At 43.4% G+C, this 15,668-nt stretch overlaps 3 protein-coding genes across 3 annotated transcripts; 1 reads left to right on the top strand and 2 right to left on the bottom strand.

Moving 5' to 3' along the window:
* Positions 1-351: 351 nt before the first annotated feature.
* Positions 352-1,771, bottom strand: ghrh (growth hormone releasing hormone). Its single transcript, XM_030090868.1, has 4 exons — positions 1,728-1,771; positions 1,297-1,383; positions 549-653; positions 352-475 (listed from the first exon to the last, which is right to left on the bottom strand). The coding sequence occupies exons 1-4, from the start codon at positions 1,769-1,771 to the stop codon at positions 352-354; spliced, it is 360 nt and encodes a 119-aa protein (XP_029946728.1).
* Positions 1,772-4,135: 2,364 nt separating this feature from the next.
* On the top strand, positions 4,136-8,577 carry cdk5rap1 (CDK5 regulatory subunit associated protein 1). Its single transcript, XM_030092114.1, has 13 exons — positions 4,136-4,585; positions 4,656-4,759; positions 4,854-4,888; positions 5,013-5,113; positions 5,180-5,390; positions 5,557-5,677; positions 6,768-6,998; positions 7,075-7,172; positions 7,243-7,298; positions 7,371-7,501; positions 7,581-7,730; positions 7,810-7,950; positions 8,059-8,577. The coding sequence occupies exons 1-13, from the start codon at positions 4,342-4,344 to the stop codon at positions 8,185-8,187; spliced, it is 1,752 nt and encodes a 583-aa protein (XP_029947974.1). The 5' UTR covers positions 4,136-4,341; the 3' UTR covers positions 8,188-8,577.
* On the bottom strand, positions 8,213-15,131 carry LOC115388827 (bactericidal permeability-increasing protein-like). Its single transcript, XM_030092115.1, has 16 exons — positions 15,077-15,131; positions 13,222-13,326; positions 13,031-13,145; positions 12,819-12,950; positions 12,577-12,732; positions 12,433-12,496; positions 12,259-12,319; positions 12,088-12,179; positions 11,828-12,004; positions 11,504-11,563; positions 11,255-11,422; positions 11,108-11,175; positions 10,977-11,019; positions 10,552-10,615; positions 9,371-9,447; positions 8,213-9,262 (listed from the first exon to the last, which is right to left on the bottom strand). Exons 2-16 carry the CDS (start codon positions 13,316-13,318, stop codon positions 9,221-9,223), a joined length of 1,416 nt encoding a protein of 471 aa, XP_029947975.1. The 5' UTR covers positions 13,319-13,326; positions 15,077-15,131; the 3' UTR covers positions 8,213-9,220.
* Between the last annotated feature and the right edge of the window lie 537 nt (positions 15,132-15,668).

Genomic DNA, 15,668 nt, shown 5'->3' on the forward strand with positions numbered 1-15,668 from the left:
GTGTTTTGGGAGATGATTTGGGAATTGTACCCACAGCCATTTCCTTGGACTCTTGTCCTTCAACCTAAACTATATCAAAACATGCTAACTTATCCTCAATCTTGTTTTTCCTTTCCCCCTCAAGAACGAGCCCATCTGAGCATTTTCTCCACAAATTTTAATGTGAATAACAGACAACAACATCATTTCCACTTGGAACAAACAGTTTGAGGAAAATAAAAGAAATCGACGAGAAAAAGTTTGACGAAAGCCGGCGGATCGTCTCTCTCAGCTCAGCAGTCTGTGAAGAAGGGAAACTGGGGTTAGTGTGTGTGATCCTCAGTGTCTGAGCTCTCTGGAGTGTGTTTGCGTTTACCGGGGCCTGGAGGCGGTCCCGCGCACGCCGCTGTAGCCACGGTCACTCCGGATCGACGTGAGGCGTTCTTTATAGGTCCCTTGGTAGACGTCCGGCCGGCGCTCCACGTAGCTCTGGGCTCTGTGGAGGCAGCGGGTCGGGCGTTAGAGCGAGTCTCTCTGGACGAGCTGCAGCTGAAACGTTCTCTTCTCACCCCAGACGCTTGCCCATAATGGTCTGAAGGAACTTCCTGGCGGAGATCTGTCCCAGGACCTTCCTGTAGCTGTTGGTGAAGATGGCGTGGGCGTGGCGTCCCGAGCTGGAAGCACAAGACTGTTGATCCGACGCCGCTCTGACAAACTCTCATCAGGAAGTCAATTCACAACACGAAAACGACGGAAGTGACGTCGATTTTACAGGGCCCAGACCAAATCCAGACCGAGACCAGAGAATCTCAAGACCAAGACTTTGAGGATCCGGGACCAATTCAAGACCGTGAAAATCTTGTCTTGGGTATTAGAACACTATTTGGTGCCAGGCTGTCTGATCACACGCCATCGTATGAAGACAAATTCAACATACTTCACTTCATCCCACCAGCTGGAAATGGGACATTTCCAACATAACGCCATCACACTACAAACTCTTCAATCTGCCCGGAATTTACCTCAAACACACCATGAACGTTGGCTGACGTTGACTAAGCCAGCACATGATCAGTCCTGAGAAAGAGGCCAAAGCTGAATCAATATATTTTGACTAGGATTACTAGGATACTAGGGAAATACCCTAAATATCAGCAGCCTATCAGATGATGAGTCTGGTGTCAAATTACACGCTGTCAGTTTTGGATCAGGGCAGAGTTGTGGTTGTTGGAAGGGGGAAACCTCCTGGCAGTAAATCCTTCAGATCTTTATATTTTTAAAGGTGGTGTGGTTTGGTGTGGGCGTGGCGGTACCGACCGCAGCTCTGCTCGCTCCCGGGCTGGACGACGGTCCGGATCCTTCACTGAGGACGTCATCAGGATGGACGTGTCCCTCCGGCCAAACCTGAGGAACACCCGCCAACACACACAACACAACGCACACGAAGCCCGGCATGAAGGGAATCAGACTCAAACGCTCACGTAACCCAAAAACAAACGGAGGAATCCTGATGTGACTTAATGGTTTGTGAGGCAGGACTTCTTGTGAGTCTGATGACTCCCTCCCTGCTTCCTAATCTGGCATGTTCTGCAGCGTGGATGTAACACGGTGACTAATGCAGACATCTTGACCCTCGTTAGCATCACAAATGCAGAGGACAAAACCGGGTCGTGCAAAACAAGCCGAGAGGCTGGAAGCTTCAGCAAGTAAAACCCATCAACCTGCAATGTGTTTCATTCAAATCTGACATCCTGTCCTTCCACTTCAGCTGCTCTTGTGACATTAAAGACATTTCGGAGATGAACTTCTTCTCTGAGGAGATTCCTGGATGTGATGTGTGAGAACGGCGGCGATCCCCTCACCTGATGGACGGGTCCAGCAGGGAGCCTGAAGACGACGCCAGCAGGCAGCAGAGCAGCAGCAGAGCGGCTTTCCCCATCATCATCACCACCACGGCCGGTCCTGGGGAGATTACAGAGGAGACACGACCAGCTCCATCAGTGACAGGAGGAGGAAGGTGCTGAGAGAGAACACTTTTCTATCTGTCTGCACAGGTGGCCTGAGTGGAGTGTCAGGAATCAGTGATCTTCAGTCTGCTTCACCTGGATGTTCTGATGAGTTCCTCTTCACTCTGCGCCTCCTGCTCTCATCGTCTCCCAGCGAGCGAGCCACGGCGCCGTCTCTGCAGCCGAGAGCTCACTTTATAACCAACATGTGGCTCCCTGGCACTCCCCCTGCACACATCCTCTCTCTCTCTCTCTCTCTCTCTCTCTCTCTCTCTCTCTCTGATTCACACTCTACTTTAATGAGATTTCTACACTGTAATGAAACATCTAATGAAATACTTTTTTCTCTACAAACCGCAGAATTGCAATAAGCTCAATGTTTCAAAAGTATAAAATATGATTTTCTTATAACACATTTATATAAAAAATTTTCACTTGTTACAATATTTTGTTAAAACACTGAATCAAATTGAATGATGATGATGAACAATAATTTTCCTCAGAAATGAATCAATGATTGAATTAGTTAATGAATGAACTTAAATGATTTTCCACCAAAAAAAAAATTTCAAGGCAAATTTATTTTGAATAAAGTAGAATAATACATATACTAGAGAAATTCTTCAGAATGGAATAGTATGAATAGACAATGTTACTATAAAATGAAATTGAGTGAAATATTGAATAGCAACATGTGTATGGATTGAGGCTACAGAAAGACTGGAATCTCCAGAAAAACACAAAGAAAGCTATTTATCAAGAAAAGTTAATAACATGGAGCAGCTTTCAGACACAAGGCAATCCACAGTACCAGATAAGAAGTGGATGGATAATGACAGATAGATAGATAGATAGATAGATAGATAGATAGATAGATAGATAGATAGATAGATAGATAGATAGATAGATAGGTGTTAGCATTTCTTTCTGTCTTTCAAACATTTTTGCAAACACTATTTTTAAAGCCATTGCTTACTGATTTGTCTCCTTTAAAATGAACAATATTTAGAACACTTCGATTTCTGCAACATTTGTGTCACTCACAAAAAATAAAAACTCACCTTTAATTGCATTTTCCGGTTTTTTTCGACGAGGTCGTTATACATAGACAAACGATCAGGAAAAAAACTCTAATTAAATTTTGAATAATCATAAATTATGGAACGAGCTGTTATCGTCTACTGTGTGCGTCCACAGGTTTGTTTCACAATTTTTGTCATTAGAAACATTCAGGTTGATTGTTGCAAGATAAAAGTGTCTTCCTAGCACTATTTTTCAAGTCATTACTCTACTATGTTTTCTTCTTCTTTAAATTTAGTTGTGTTGTGACTTAAATGAATCTAATCGAAGTATCACTTTGAGAGGCGGAACCCTGCTTCACGTCGACGTTTCCACGCGGAGCTAGAAAATAGACGTACCCAGGGAATGTCTGAGAACACGGACCTGGACGTTGATTCAAGAGAATTCAGGCTAACCACGTCCGGTTTTGTCGACTACGTCCTTCTGTATCGAATGTCGATCAGAAGAAAAAAAAAAAGGTAATCACCATTACAAATGAGGAAACAGACTGTTGTCGTTTACCAGTCGGATTTGTTGCTCAAGTTTTAGTGATTATACACGCAAAAGTTTAGGTTGATTGTTGCAAGATAAAAACATATTTTTCTTCTTCATCGGCATGGCTGTTGGCTGCGATATTTCCACCATTCTACACAATGCAAAATAACTAAGGCTAACAGCTGAGAATGATGACGAGAGGAAAGGGAATGTCATTAACGACGTTATTCTTCCGTTATGTTGATAAAATGTGCTTCTGTTTTTTTTTTCCTTGCTGATTGCATTGTTTAAGGTTTTTGTTTCTAAGTTCTACACATCGGTTATTCGTAGAATTTATAGGATAGGCACAAATAAGCGTCAGCCTAAGTGGACAGCATTTTTTTACCATTTGTATTTTCTGTTTTGAAATTCGACCAGAAACTTTCCTCCGCTCATTAAAACAATAACTGATATATTTATTATTGTTAAAAGTCATGTCTACCTTAAAAAAAATAATAGACGCCAGGAAACCTAATATTTATTCTGTTTCTTTCCGTTTTGTCTCGAAATGCTCATTTGACTGTCATATAATCGTCATTAATTTCAGAACGCGATCATATGATACGAACAGCGAAGGGGATAGAGGGATTTCTCTTGACGTTCATTCATCTTTGTCCCCTCATGCGGTTCCTGTTGTGTGACATTTCTGCACTTCGCTGTTTGATTCGAACTCATTCAACACAGACTTTATCCCCTCACAAAATGTTTGTTCCTGGCCACTGGTGAAGTGTGTTATCTGAAGTAATCACAGGAGCAGGAAGTGATGGAGCTCCTGAGGACTTTAACGCCACTGTTTACCGCCCAGAGGTTACCTGTCAGGTGTGTGCAGCTCAGATTAAACTCCTCACAGAGGAGGAGAGATGACTTCAGGGGACACATGTCCTCTGGTCCCAACTTCCAGGACTTCATCCGAGGACTTCCTCACTCTCAGAGATCTGCAGAGGAACATCTCACAGAGCCACATGACTACCTGAGTGAAGATCTGCACATGGGGAACTCCAGGAAAGGTCAGTGTGCAGAGCTGAGGGAGCATCTGCAGAGCTGAAGCTATTTGACTGATTGATGGTTTTTCTGCAGTATATTTCGAAACCTATGGATGTCAGATGAATGTCAGCGACACACAGATCGCCTGGTCCATCCTGCAGAAGAAGGGCTATCAACGCACAGCTTCCTTAAATGAGGTGCAGCTGGATTGCAAGGAGAGTTTCAGATTTCTGTGTCACCTGTTTCAGGTTAAATAACCTCAGGTGTGTGTTTGTGTGTGTGTGTTTGCAGGCCGATGTTGTTCTTCTGGTAACGTGCTCCATAAGGTGAGAGGTCGCTCCCCACAACTGGGAAACAATCCCAGGATGATGCTCTATATTCTGGCTGTTAGAGGAGGAAGATGCTCTATACTGTGGATGTTAACTCAGTAACTGAACTGTTTCTGAACAGAGAAAAGGCTGAACAGACTATTTGGAACCGCCTGCAGCAGCTCACGGCCATGAAGAGGAAGCGAGTGAAGAGCCAGACGCCCATGAAAATCGGGATCTTAGGTAAGAGTGTGCAGGACGGCGTGTTTCCCACGCCGGCGCCGCTCTGAGCTGACGCTCTCTGTGCAGGCTGCATGGCGGAGAGGCTGAAGACCGAGCTCCTGGAGCGGGAGAAGCTGGTGGACGTGCTCGCCGGGCCCGACGCGTACCGGGACCTCCCGCGCCTCCTGACGGTGGCCGACGGAGGCCAGCAGGCGAGCAACGTGCTGCTGTCGCTAGAGGAGACGTACGCCGACGTCATGCCCGTGCACCACGCCCCCCGAGGAAACAGCGCCTTCGTGTAGGTTTGATGAATTCCATTCCTATGTATTTAAAGGACCATATTTTTCCATATTTATTACATAATATCAGCATCATGCCCACTATGACCCATCTTTATCTCCTTCATCTCTCTCACGGTTTCTCACACACTCTGACGTTTCCCTTTTCGTGTGTGTGTGTTTCAGCTCCATCATGCGAGGCTGCGACAACATGTGCAGTTACTGCATCGTCCCGTTCACTCGCGGCCGGGAGAGAAGTCGACCCGTCGGCTCGGTTCTGGAGGAGATCCGAGTTCTCTCTGACCAGGTGGAGTTCATCTAACAGCGCCATCCACCAGGGACACACACCACCCGGCCGTGGGAGTGTGTGTTATCGGAATCACCCATCGCTGGCTTTCACGCGGACAGAGTTGTACAAAAAGCAACAGTCTATAAATTCATTTAAGAAATTCAGAGAATGTCTGCAGTCGAGAGAGAGAGAAGAGTTTTGCAGTGCTTGATAGAAAAAGATAAAGAAATAAAAATGAAGCGTGGATCAGTCAGGGGTCAACGCTGTGTAAACTCTTTCAAACCCGCGGAGCAACTGCTTGACGCTCCTTTTCACGACTCTCTCGACCAGCCTGATCCTCCAACGCCTCCTGTCAGAAACAGAAGCAAAAACTAAAGAGGAACAGCCTCCAGTGCAATATAATGTTTAAAATGAGATATTTCAAGTGACCGTTTTCATATAGAAATCATCTATTATGAAAAACAAGCTGTTGTAATTGTTCTTGAGTCGTCTAATTAAAATCTTTAGAGCAACGCATTAAAATGCCATTAGAAGGCCTAATATTCGACTGGCTGATCTCTGCAGAAACCCTGTGGTAAGCTGTTTCAGGATTTACACCACAGTGTTGATAAAATGCTAATTAAATACACAATTTTATAGATGGGTTTAAAAATGGCTCTTTTCACCTTTTTTGATAATCTTGCGGTAAATTTGTAACATTCAGTGGTCTCTCTGTCAATGTTAAGCTGTGAGCTTCAGTGCGTAAAATGCAAACAAAAAGACATTTTCCTATTGAATTTGTGTCGCGTATAGAGTGAAAATGTGTGTTGATATTTGAAAACAACCAAACATGGTGCGGTAATGTGTACCATTTGCTAATATTAGCATAAAAAAATAAGTATCAATTACTTTGTAAGAGTCTTGGGAATTGTGAAGTGAAGATTTCAAGTTGACTAGTGTAATCCCAAACAGCGTTGCAGTTCCACTTCTCACCACTTGATGGTGTAGTGAGTTGATCTTTTCTGTCGTCTTCTCTGAAGCTAAACGGACTCCTCACTGTGATGTTGTCGTGAATTGTTGCTCCGTATCCCCAGACTGTGGTTTCATGGACTCGCTGTTTGCTGTTCAGGGTGTGAAGGAGGTGACGCTGCTGGGTCAGAACGTGAACAGCTACCGGGACACGTCCCAGGAGAGCTTCTGCGACTCGGCGCCCACCAAGCTGAGCCGCGGCTTCAAGACCGTCTACCACTCGAAACGGGGCGGTCTGCGGTTCTCCGACCTGCTGGACCAGGTGTCGCGCATCGACCCCGACATGAGGATCCGCTTCACCTCGCCTCACCCCAAAGATTTTCCTGACGAGGTTCGAAATAACCGTCCGAACGCTTCCTCAGGGCGGACGGCTCTGAAGTTCTCAGAGCGGATGTTGACTTCTGCAGGTTCTGCATCTGATCGCGGATCGGGCGAACATCTGTAAGCAGATCCACCTGCCCGCTCAGAGCGGAAGCAACCGGGTGCTGCAAGCAATGCGTCGTGGGTAAGATGTCGTTTCAAAAAACACACATTCCAAGTAATTCAATCTGTAAAAGTCTAAACTATTTAAACAGATACACCAGAGAGGCCTACCTGGACCTGGTCGACAACATCAAGAAAATCATCCCAGGTACTGTAATCTGGTTCAGTGAGAATAATTAAAAAAAGACATTTCCTTAAAGTGTTTTAAACTCTGTGTCAGATGTGAGTCTGAGCAGCGACTTCATCTCCGGTTTCTGTGGTGAAACGGAGGACGACCACCAGCAGACGCTCTCTCTGATCCGAGCGGTGGGCTTCAACGTGGGATTCCTCTTCGCCTACAGCATGCGGAAGGTCCGCGACTGTTTCTTCTTCGCTGGCTGCCCGGGGCTTTAGAAGCACGGTTTCACCGTTTCTGATGTCGCCCTGTCAGAAAACGCACGCCTTCCACCGGCTGAACGACGACGTGCCCGCCGAGGTGAAGCAGCGCCGCTTAGCCGAGTGCATCGACGTCTTCAGAGAGGAAGCCCTGAAGGTCAACGCCGCGCTCGTCGGCAGCACGCAGCTCGTCCTGGTGGAGGGAGTGAGTAGCGCACACACATCTACACGCCGTGATCTGCCGTCCTGCAGTCTCACTTTTTGTTTGCTCGTTTTGTGTTCAGGACAGTAAAAGATCTGCCGAGGATCTTTGTGGGCGGACCGACGGCAACATGAAGGTGATTTTCCCCAAAGAAGACGTTCCTGGTCGGAACGCCGAGTCCAGCAAGGCTCCCATCAGCGCTGGAGACTACGTGCTGGTGCAGGTAGGTCACGGTGGAAAAGTGCTAGATAAGTGAAATCCATTCAACATTTCATAATTTCAGTTTTTAGTGGAATTTGTCCCTCATATTTTCATGTCTTGGGTGTTTCAGATCTCTTCAGCCAGTTCCCAGAGCCTGAGAGGTCGAGCGCTCGGTCACAGCCGCCTGAGAGACGCCGTGCCCGGACTCAGACCTGGCGACCTCGTGACCCTGGGCACTGCCATGACAGAAAACTCCTGAGAAATGCTTGTTATGTGAACCCTCCTCTTTTTATTTAAAACTGTGCTGCTGTGATGAGAAATAAAAACATTTAATTTTGTGACTCTCAACAAAATATCACAAATTTATTGTAATATCAGCATGAACGATGTACACATCGCCTCTTAATATAAGTCACAAGACTGGGCAAATATCTATCAAAAAGCAGAACTTAAAGTCCACAAAATACAGGAAGTCATAAAAATTTTAACTAATGTTTGATGGCTCCGATTATTCACTTCCTCTTGGTCACAGTTGAAAAATCAGAACCACAACTACAAACGAAACAAAAACAAAAGTTAGCAAGCTGCCCTGTTTATGAAATGCTGCCGGTAGAAACTAAGACACAGACTTTAGAATATTAATTAAAGAAATAAGTCCAGGTAGTCACAGGTTTGAAATGTGAAGGGGGTGCGGGAGGGGGGTTTGGGGTACTGAAAAAAAGTTTCGTTAATATAGAAGGAGAGTAAGAGGGGGTAGGACATGAAAAGCTTTAGCTTCTTCCTACTCCTTTTTGGACATATTAAATGATTTATTTATTTGTACTTATGGACAATTGTGGTATTATGTACCCTTAACTGTTTTCTTATTTTATTTTTATTTTTTAATTGTTTTCGTTGTCCAAATAAACTAAACTGAACTGAACTGAACTGAAGACATTGACGTCATCTGCATAAGTGTTGATATTTATCACAATACCCAACGTATTGATGGGAAGAAGCAAATGTTTTTTTAATGGCAAAAACTCCAAGTTGCTCCTCCTGTTTGTTCCGTTGAGGCTTTTTCAGTGACTGAATCGTGTTTCATGGGACTCTCGGCTACAGGCAGGACAGCAGAGATCAGCACATTTGCAGGAAATCATATAGAAAAAAAAGAAGTCTGAAACTCAGAGGGAGAAAGTGCTTCAAAAAAGGGAGCGTGTAACTTCAGAAAGGATGATTGTGTCCACATTAAGAGGACCACATAAAGAAACAACAGCATGAAAATCTGTTTCATCTGTGTTTCGCAGCGCGGCTCAGCCCATGAACTGAACGTCCGTCCCGATCAGCATGTAGTCCTGCAAACCAGAAACAGCTTTGAGATGAGGAATTCTGCTCATCAGGTAGAAAATGTGTATTTTTTTAACCAAGTTCCTGGCACAGTGAAGCAGAAAACTCCATCTGACCTTCAGGATGTGAAGCTGACTGCTCACAAGCTTCATCTTTCCAATCATTGGCAGTGGATATCCTTTAGCAAGACGCTCTGTGGAAGGAAACCTGTCAGCTTGAGGCGGCTCAGAAAGAAAATTATCTTGTTTTTAATATGTTTGTGTTACAAATTGACCGCAGTGAAAAGTTCCTGCACTAATTGAGCCTCTTATTGTTGATTTTTATTGTTTTATTAAAACAGAAATGGATCCCAGGCAGCATCCCTTGACATATATAACGTATTGAAACTATATACACATTTGGTTTTTATAGATTTTAAACTAAATTTTAATTATCTGATGTAAATCTAATATAATACTGCAAATTCAAAGAAAAAGTGTATTAAATCAGCCAAACAACGTCACAACTTATCCTATCACAACAATCTTATATGATACTGAGAATTGACTGAAAGTCAGTCATGCCATGTCACAACCTGTTTTTTAATGTTCACATTGAACTTTTAAAGCTGTGACACATCAACTGCTTGAACTGAAACACAAACTGTGTCTTTCTCATGGACGAGCAGCCACAGCAGGAATGGAAACTTCCAGGAATAGGAAGTTGAGCTAACCCTGAGAAGCTAGCTGCGTTTCTGCTAACCTCAAACTGAACGTTTCTATCTTATAATCACCAACACAACTCACTCAGTATTTGGCAGTGACTGAAATCTTGTTGACTACATAATTTTAAATAATAAAAAAAAGGTTTTCCTGAGTCAACAGTAAAGATAAATGTTATGAAATGTGTCAACAACCCAATATTAGCACAGATAATATTTTTACCGCAAAAAGTAAGAATATATGTTACTCATTGACAGCTGTCAGTTCTTTTCCTCACTTAAACCAACACAGACATTGTTTCTGAGAATACCTTTATGATAGCTGGTAAAAGCAAACAGTGGGTGGACTGAAACTGTCCTGTTGACTCTCAGTTTATCAAGAAATCAGATTTAATTCTGGTGAGTATTTTCAAGAAAACATGATACTGGAGAGAAAACAAACATCTGACAATGTGTGAAAGAAACATTGATACGAGGCAAAAAAAAGTACTTAATCTGACAGACAAGTTCTCATTCATTATGCTAAATATTTTGAGTGCAAAATGATTAAGCCCTCTTAAACCAATAATGAACGGAGTAAAAATAAAAACGACTTACCATTAAGGTTGGGTATTATCACTAACTTGACGACCAGTTTGAAGATGTTGTCAAGTGATTCAACCTGCAAGGAAGAATTAAGCCAGTTTAATGTGTTTCCAAAGTATATTTACTGATTTATTTCTGAACATCATTGTGAGGTGTCAGCAAGGAGCTTATGGTAGCCCTGAGTACTTTCTTTTACACATATTGAAGTTACTCTCATACTTTATGCTTCTGTATAAAGTGTCAGACTGATGATTGTAGCTGTCATTTTACTTGGGATTGGAAACTGGTATCACATATATCACTTCTTAGAGCAGCACAGATTTTGTTGGTCTGAGACTTAATTTCTAAACTGTTCAAATTTACCTTCCTGGTGTTAAAGTTCTTATACTTGACACACACTTTATAAACTGTGGCTGGTGTAAGAGTGCGGTTCTTACGCGAAAATCTCCGACGTAACTGGTGACGAGGGTCATATTCATTCTGTGCAAATCAGGAGAAATTACATGTCATTTACATTTTTACAAGAGTTAGAGTTCGGCTTCAGTTTATTTTTCTTTTTGTGACTCACTCGTGGAAGGTGACTTCTCCGGCCAGCTTTATTCCGCTGACAAACACCCGGCCGCTGACGCTGCTCTCCTGTCAGGATAGTGGTTTGCAGGGTTGAAGTGTTTTTTTCTCCGAAAGTGGCTGTCATCACATCAGCTGAGTGTCTTACCAGGCTCAGGACAAAGAGAGGAGAGAGTGTGGTGTTGGGCTGGATGGCGTAGGCTGTCACCGTGGCAGCGGCTTGGATTGTCATGTTGTCGGGTTCAAAGGTAACAGTGGGGCTTTTCACCGCCTTCACCAGCAGTTTCATCGGCAGATCAGGGAACTTCGCCTTAACCTACGTTGAAAGGTGCAGGAGTTGGTTTGTAGTATCACAAGACATATTTGTAGTTTTTAAAGTGATGGAATGGGTGGCTACCTGCGGTACGAAGATTCCAAATGACTTGGTGGTGAGTCGGAATGGAGAACTCTTTGGGATCTGTTGAGACACAACGACAAAGGTTAGCAATTAGTGAAAGTTGTGGAGCAATCATAACGGTGTCTTTTGAAAATGGTGGACTAACGTATCATTGATGCGGTTGAACGATCACAGACTCTTACTACACCTCAGAATGTTCATTGTTGTGTCAGGATAACATTACCTAACTCATTTTCCTGCTCTGGCTCAACCGAGATCAGCATGTAAGTTGCAGTTCAACTGAAACGAGTTGTTTTTTTGGCGATATAATAAGAAGCGTCTCACCATGTCATCAGTGATGTAGAGGCTGAGGATTCCGGCTGTGGTGTAGACGAACGCTGCCGAGTTAACGGTGAAGGCGGATATTCCCATGTACATCATGTTGTTGGCTTCAGTTGGCATGGAGAAGTCCGTGGCAGTGAATGGAGGCTCTTGATGTTTCCCAATGTTGTAAAATTCTCCCTAGGAATGAAAACACACAAGAAATGTGAAATTTTGCTTTACCTAAAGCTGATCATTGTCTCTTGTTCAGGCGTGTACTCTACCTTCAGATTCAAAACTAAAGAAGTATTAGAAATGACGGGCGACGACACCATGGAATATTCAATCTCTGCATATTGGTCCACCTTTGCCAAGACTGCAATGAGGCTGTTGGTTATTTTGACATACAGAAACCGAGAAATTAGCACAATGAGTGAAGCAACAGGAAGTTTTACCATTCATGGTCTTCAGCTCTGGGTTTAAGTCTGATACTGCTGTGCCGACCAGAGGGCAGATCTGAAACAATAGAAGCAACACTTTATCAAGACCCCAAATAAAAGATACTAAAAACAAAATCATATACTTTTCTTTTTACAACAAGGAAATAAAGGAGGCTGTTTGGCCCTCACCTGTTTCTCCAGGGTTTTACGCAAAGCCTTGCTGATGGCATTTCTGAACAGATTGTACAGCCAGCTGGAACCAACAAGAGCGCCATTTGTGACTAATAACTCACATCCCTTCCAACAGAACATCCAGTTGACTGTTTTTCCTACCTGGCTCCACCGTGAAACTTGATCTTTACACTTCCAACAGAGGCCGAGCAGCTGATGGTACTGACCGCAGGTCTGCCCGTATCGTCACTGTCAATTTTGAGGCTTGTTGTGATTGTTAGTCCGTTCACGTTGAGATCGAAAGAGCCGTGGTCCTTTCTATGGGGATGGAGAGAATTTTTTACTGTAAAAGAAGCTACCATATATCCTTAATGTCTTGCATGAGGAGATTTTCAGTCACTCACATGAATTTGAGATACTTGACCTTCCAGTTTCCACGCAATTTCAAGTAGGCGTCACCAATGGATAGTCGGACTCCACTTCCTGTCACCAGATCCAGTGCAGACTTTGGTAGCCCTACCTCCGTTATTTGCAGACTGAAAAAGGCCATATGTTTAACTGTTAGTGCAGGAAGTATCACAGCTAAAATATCACTTGAAAAAAGGTCATGTCTTACCCTGACAAACTGTACTTGACCTTCCCAATAGGAGACACTCTGGTCTTTCCAGACATATCTGGGATTCTGATGGACTTCAGTTTTGACTGAATGGAAGCTATACCCAATTGTCTCCCTGACAAAAAGGCATGAAAATCACACTGGGAAACAGAGGGGAAGCAAATGATTTGAGCGTTTCTTTGGCACCTTACCATAGTCGATGCCTTTTTGAGTCAGCTCCACTTTCACTCCAGGACTGATGCTGACAGTCGCAGGAAGAAGAGTCAACAGAGCCAAGCACAGGAACATCCTGAAGTCTGGAAGGAAACACACAAGATCCTAAACATCTCATGTTCATCTGAGCCGTTTACTGTCAACAAAGCCAAATTTGGACTCGGTCAGATGATCAAATCCAATGGACCTGCTTGACTTGCTATGAGAAAGTCTAAAGTTCTGCTTCTTTTTTTCTTTAAGGCAAATGTTGCTGTGATTCTTCATCTACTTGCAATTATTAAGAAGAATTCCAGCCATATTACACATGCACAGTAGAAGAGTTTCAGAGAAGTTGCACGTTCTCCATTTACACTGAAATTGGAGCGTTGTCTAAAAGTTCCACCTCAGGAGCCATTTTCAGTGGCTATGAACACTGCTGTCTCACGCAATGAAAATTTCCCCTTTTCACTAGATAACACTGTGGTGGGTGGAGTCTCAACGCTGCACTGAATTAATGCACGTGACCTGAGGTTTGGGTTGGGGGACTAGAGATGCGCGGATGGCTCATTTTTCCATCCGCAACCGCTTCTTAAATTCTCCATCCGCCCGCTATCCGCCCACACGAACGATTTTTTTTTATCAGTTTTCAAAACCGAACCCGCCCGCCATCCGCAGAATAGTTTTTAGGTTTATTGAAGATCCCTCTGCTATTAAAATGTTGCTTTTTTTTATTTGACTGCTTCAACCACAACCCGCCCGAATATAATTAAAATCTTAATTTTTCAACACGTCTTCCCCCCGATCCGTGGTTATCTGCGGGCTCCGCGGGTGCAACCGCAATCCACGCATCTCTATTAGGGACGGAAAACTGTCTCAATCATTCCATCTGCATTTTCTGATAATTGCTGTCCACTGAGTCAACTGGAGAACAATAAACTGCAAGTCTGTGATCCTCAATTGCCCTTCCAGAGGTGTTATGTTCTTGTGCAAGTTTGAGATGGGATTAGCTGTAAGGTTCAGATTATGATTGCCTGTCACTAGGGTCTGTGGTTTAACAATTTTTGCTTTTGTCACTGAGACAGAAAAAATGTGTGTAAATCGTGCATTTTCCTAATTTGCCATGACGAAACACCAGATAAATTTTACATGATACTGAGGACACGCTTGCTTCACCTCTGTGTGAAGCAATCTAGTATACTAACAGGGGAGTTCTGCTTCAGTTTTTGACTGCAAATGTGAAACCACATGACCTGTAATTGACTGGAATTTATTGAATTAAAGTGAGATCCATTGCATGTAATTAATCATCATCATCCAGTTTGAATGTGAAAAACTGAAAAGTTTATGGCTTTAGAAAAAGAGAAAGCAACTTTGAGGAAATTTGTTGGAAGAGAGAACTGTTCGCTTCTCGTAACATAAATCCGAACAAACATGCCTTCTTCTGCTTCTGTACTGCTTGTTCAAACTTCCATGTTTTGTTCTGATTTACAGCTGTTTTAACTGGACAGGAAGAGCGAGTTATTCCTTGTTTTTGTCTCTTAGCAGATTCTTTCACAGGCAAAACATGAGCAATGCAGCACAAACTGGAAAATTAATCATCTCTGACAACACAAACCAAGTATTTAACTGAACTCAAATCTCAAAACACTTCACAATCAGAGGTCCATCAGTCCTGATCTGAACACTTTACCCAACAAAAACAGAACATTTGCATGAACACAGAAATCAGTACTGAAGCGAGAGCTCAACACAGCTTGGCTCTCTAATTTTCACCCCAGGTTGTTTTTCTTTTACAATTCTTCTTGTTCACATTAAAAACCAGAGCTGTCACCTTGTACAGACGTGCACACTCACCTGAAGTTAGCTGGGCTCAGAGGATTTCCCCGGGTGATGTTTCACTGATGCTGCCAGCACAGTAAAGTGAAAGAGGAAGGCAAGGCACATGGCTTTTAATTCACTTACAGTTAATCAGGAAGTTAGTGTGAGTCCTGGAGGAGGAGTGGCCCAGCTGCAGCACAACCTGGAATTTCTCTTGTTTCTTTCTGCTTGCTTCATAACATGCACAGTCAGACTGGTAGAGAAATCTCTGAGCTCTGCGTACTGAACACACTCCAGGCCTCTTGTGCTGTTTGTGTGCTCCCACTTACTTTTTTTGGATTTCATCAAAATTGTCACCTCGGAAAGTTTAAAGCATTTCAGACAAAAATCAAACCAGTTTCAGCTCCACAACAAATAAACTAAATATCCTTGACTCAGTAGACATTATGGAGTGACACAAATGGAGTGATCTGCATATTCTCCAGATCTGAATCAGGAATAGAAAACCACTGAGGTCAGCTGAGTCAGCGTGCAGAGGCTCGCAATTCTGTAACCAGAACTTGAACAGAAGAAGAGTTTGATGTCTCGGTAGACAGTCAGTCCACTTACGGTATCAACAGCAGGAGAC

The sequence above is a fragment of the Salarias fasciatus genome, chromosome 5 (assembly GCF_902148845.1).
Source record: "Salarias fasciatus chromosome 5, fSalaFa1.1, whole genome shotgun sequence".
Lineage (NCBI taxonomy): Eukaryota > Metazoa > Chordata > Actinopteri > Blenniiformes > Blenniidae > Salarias > Salarias fasciatus.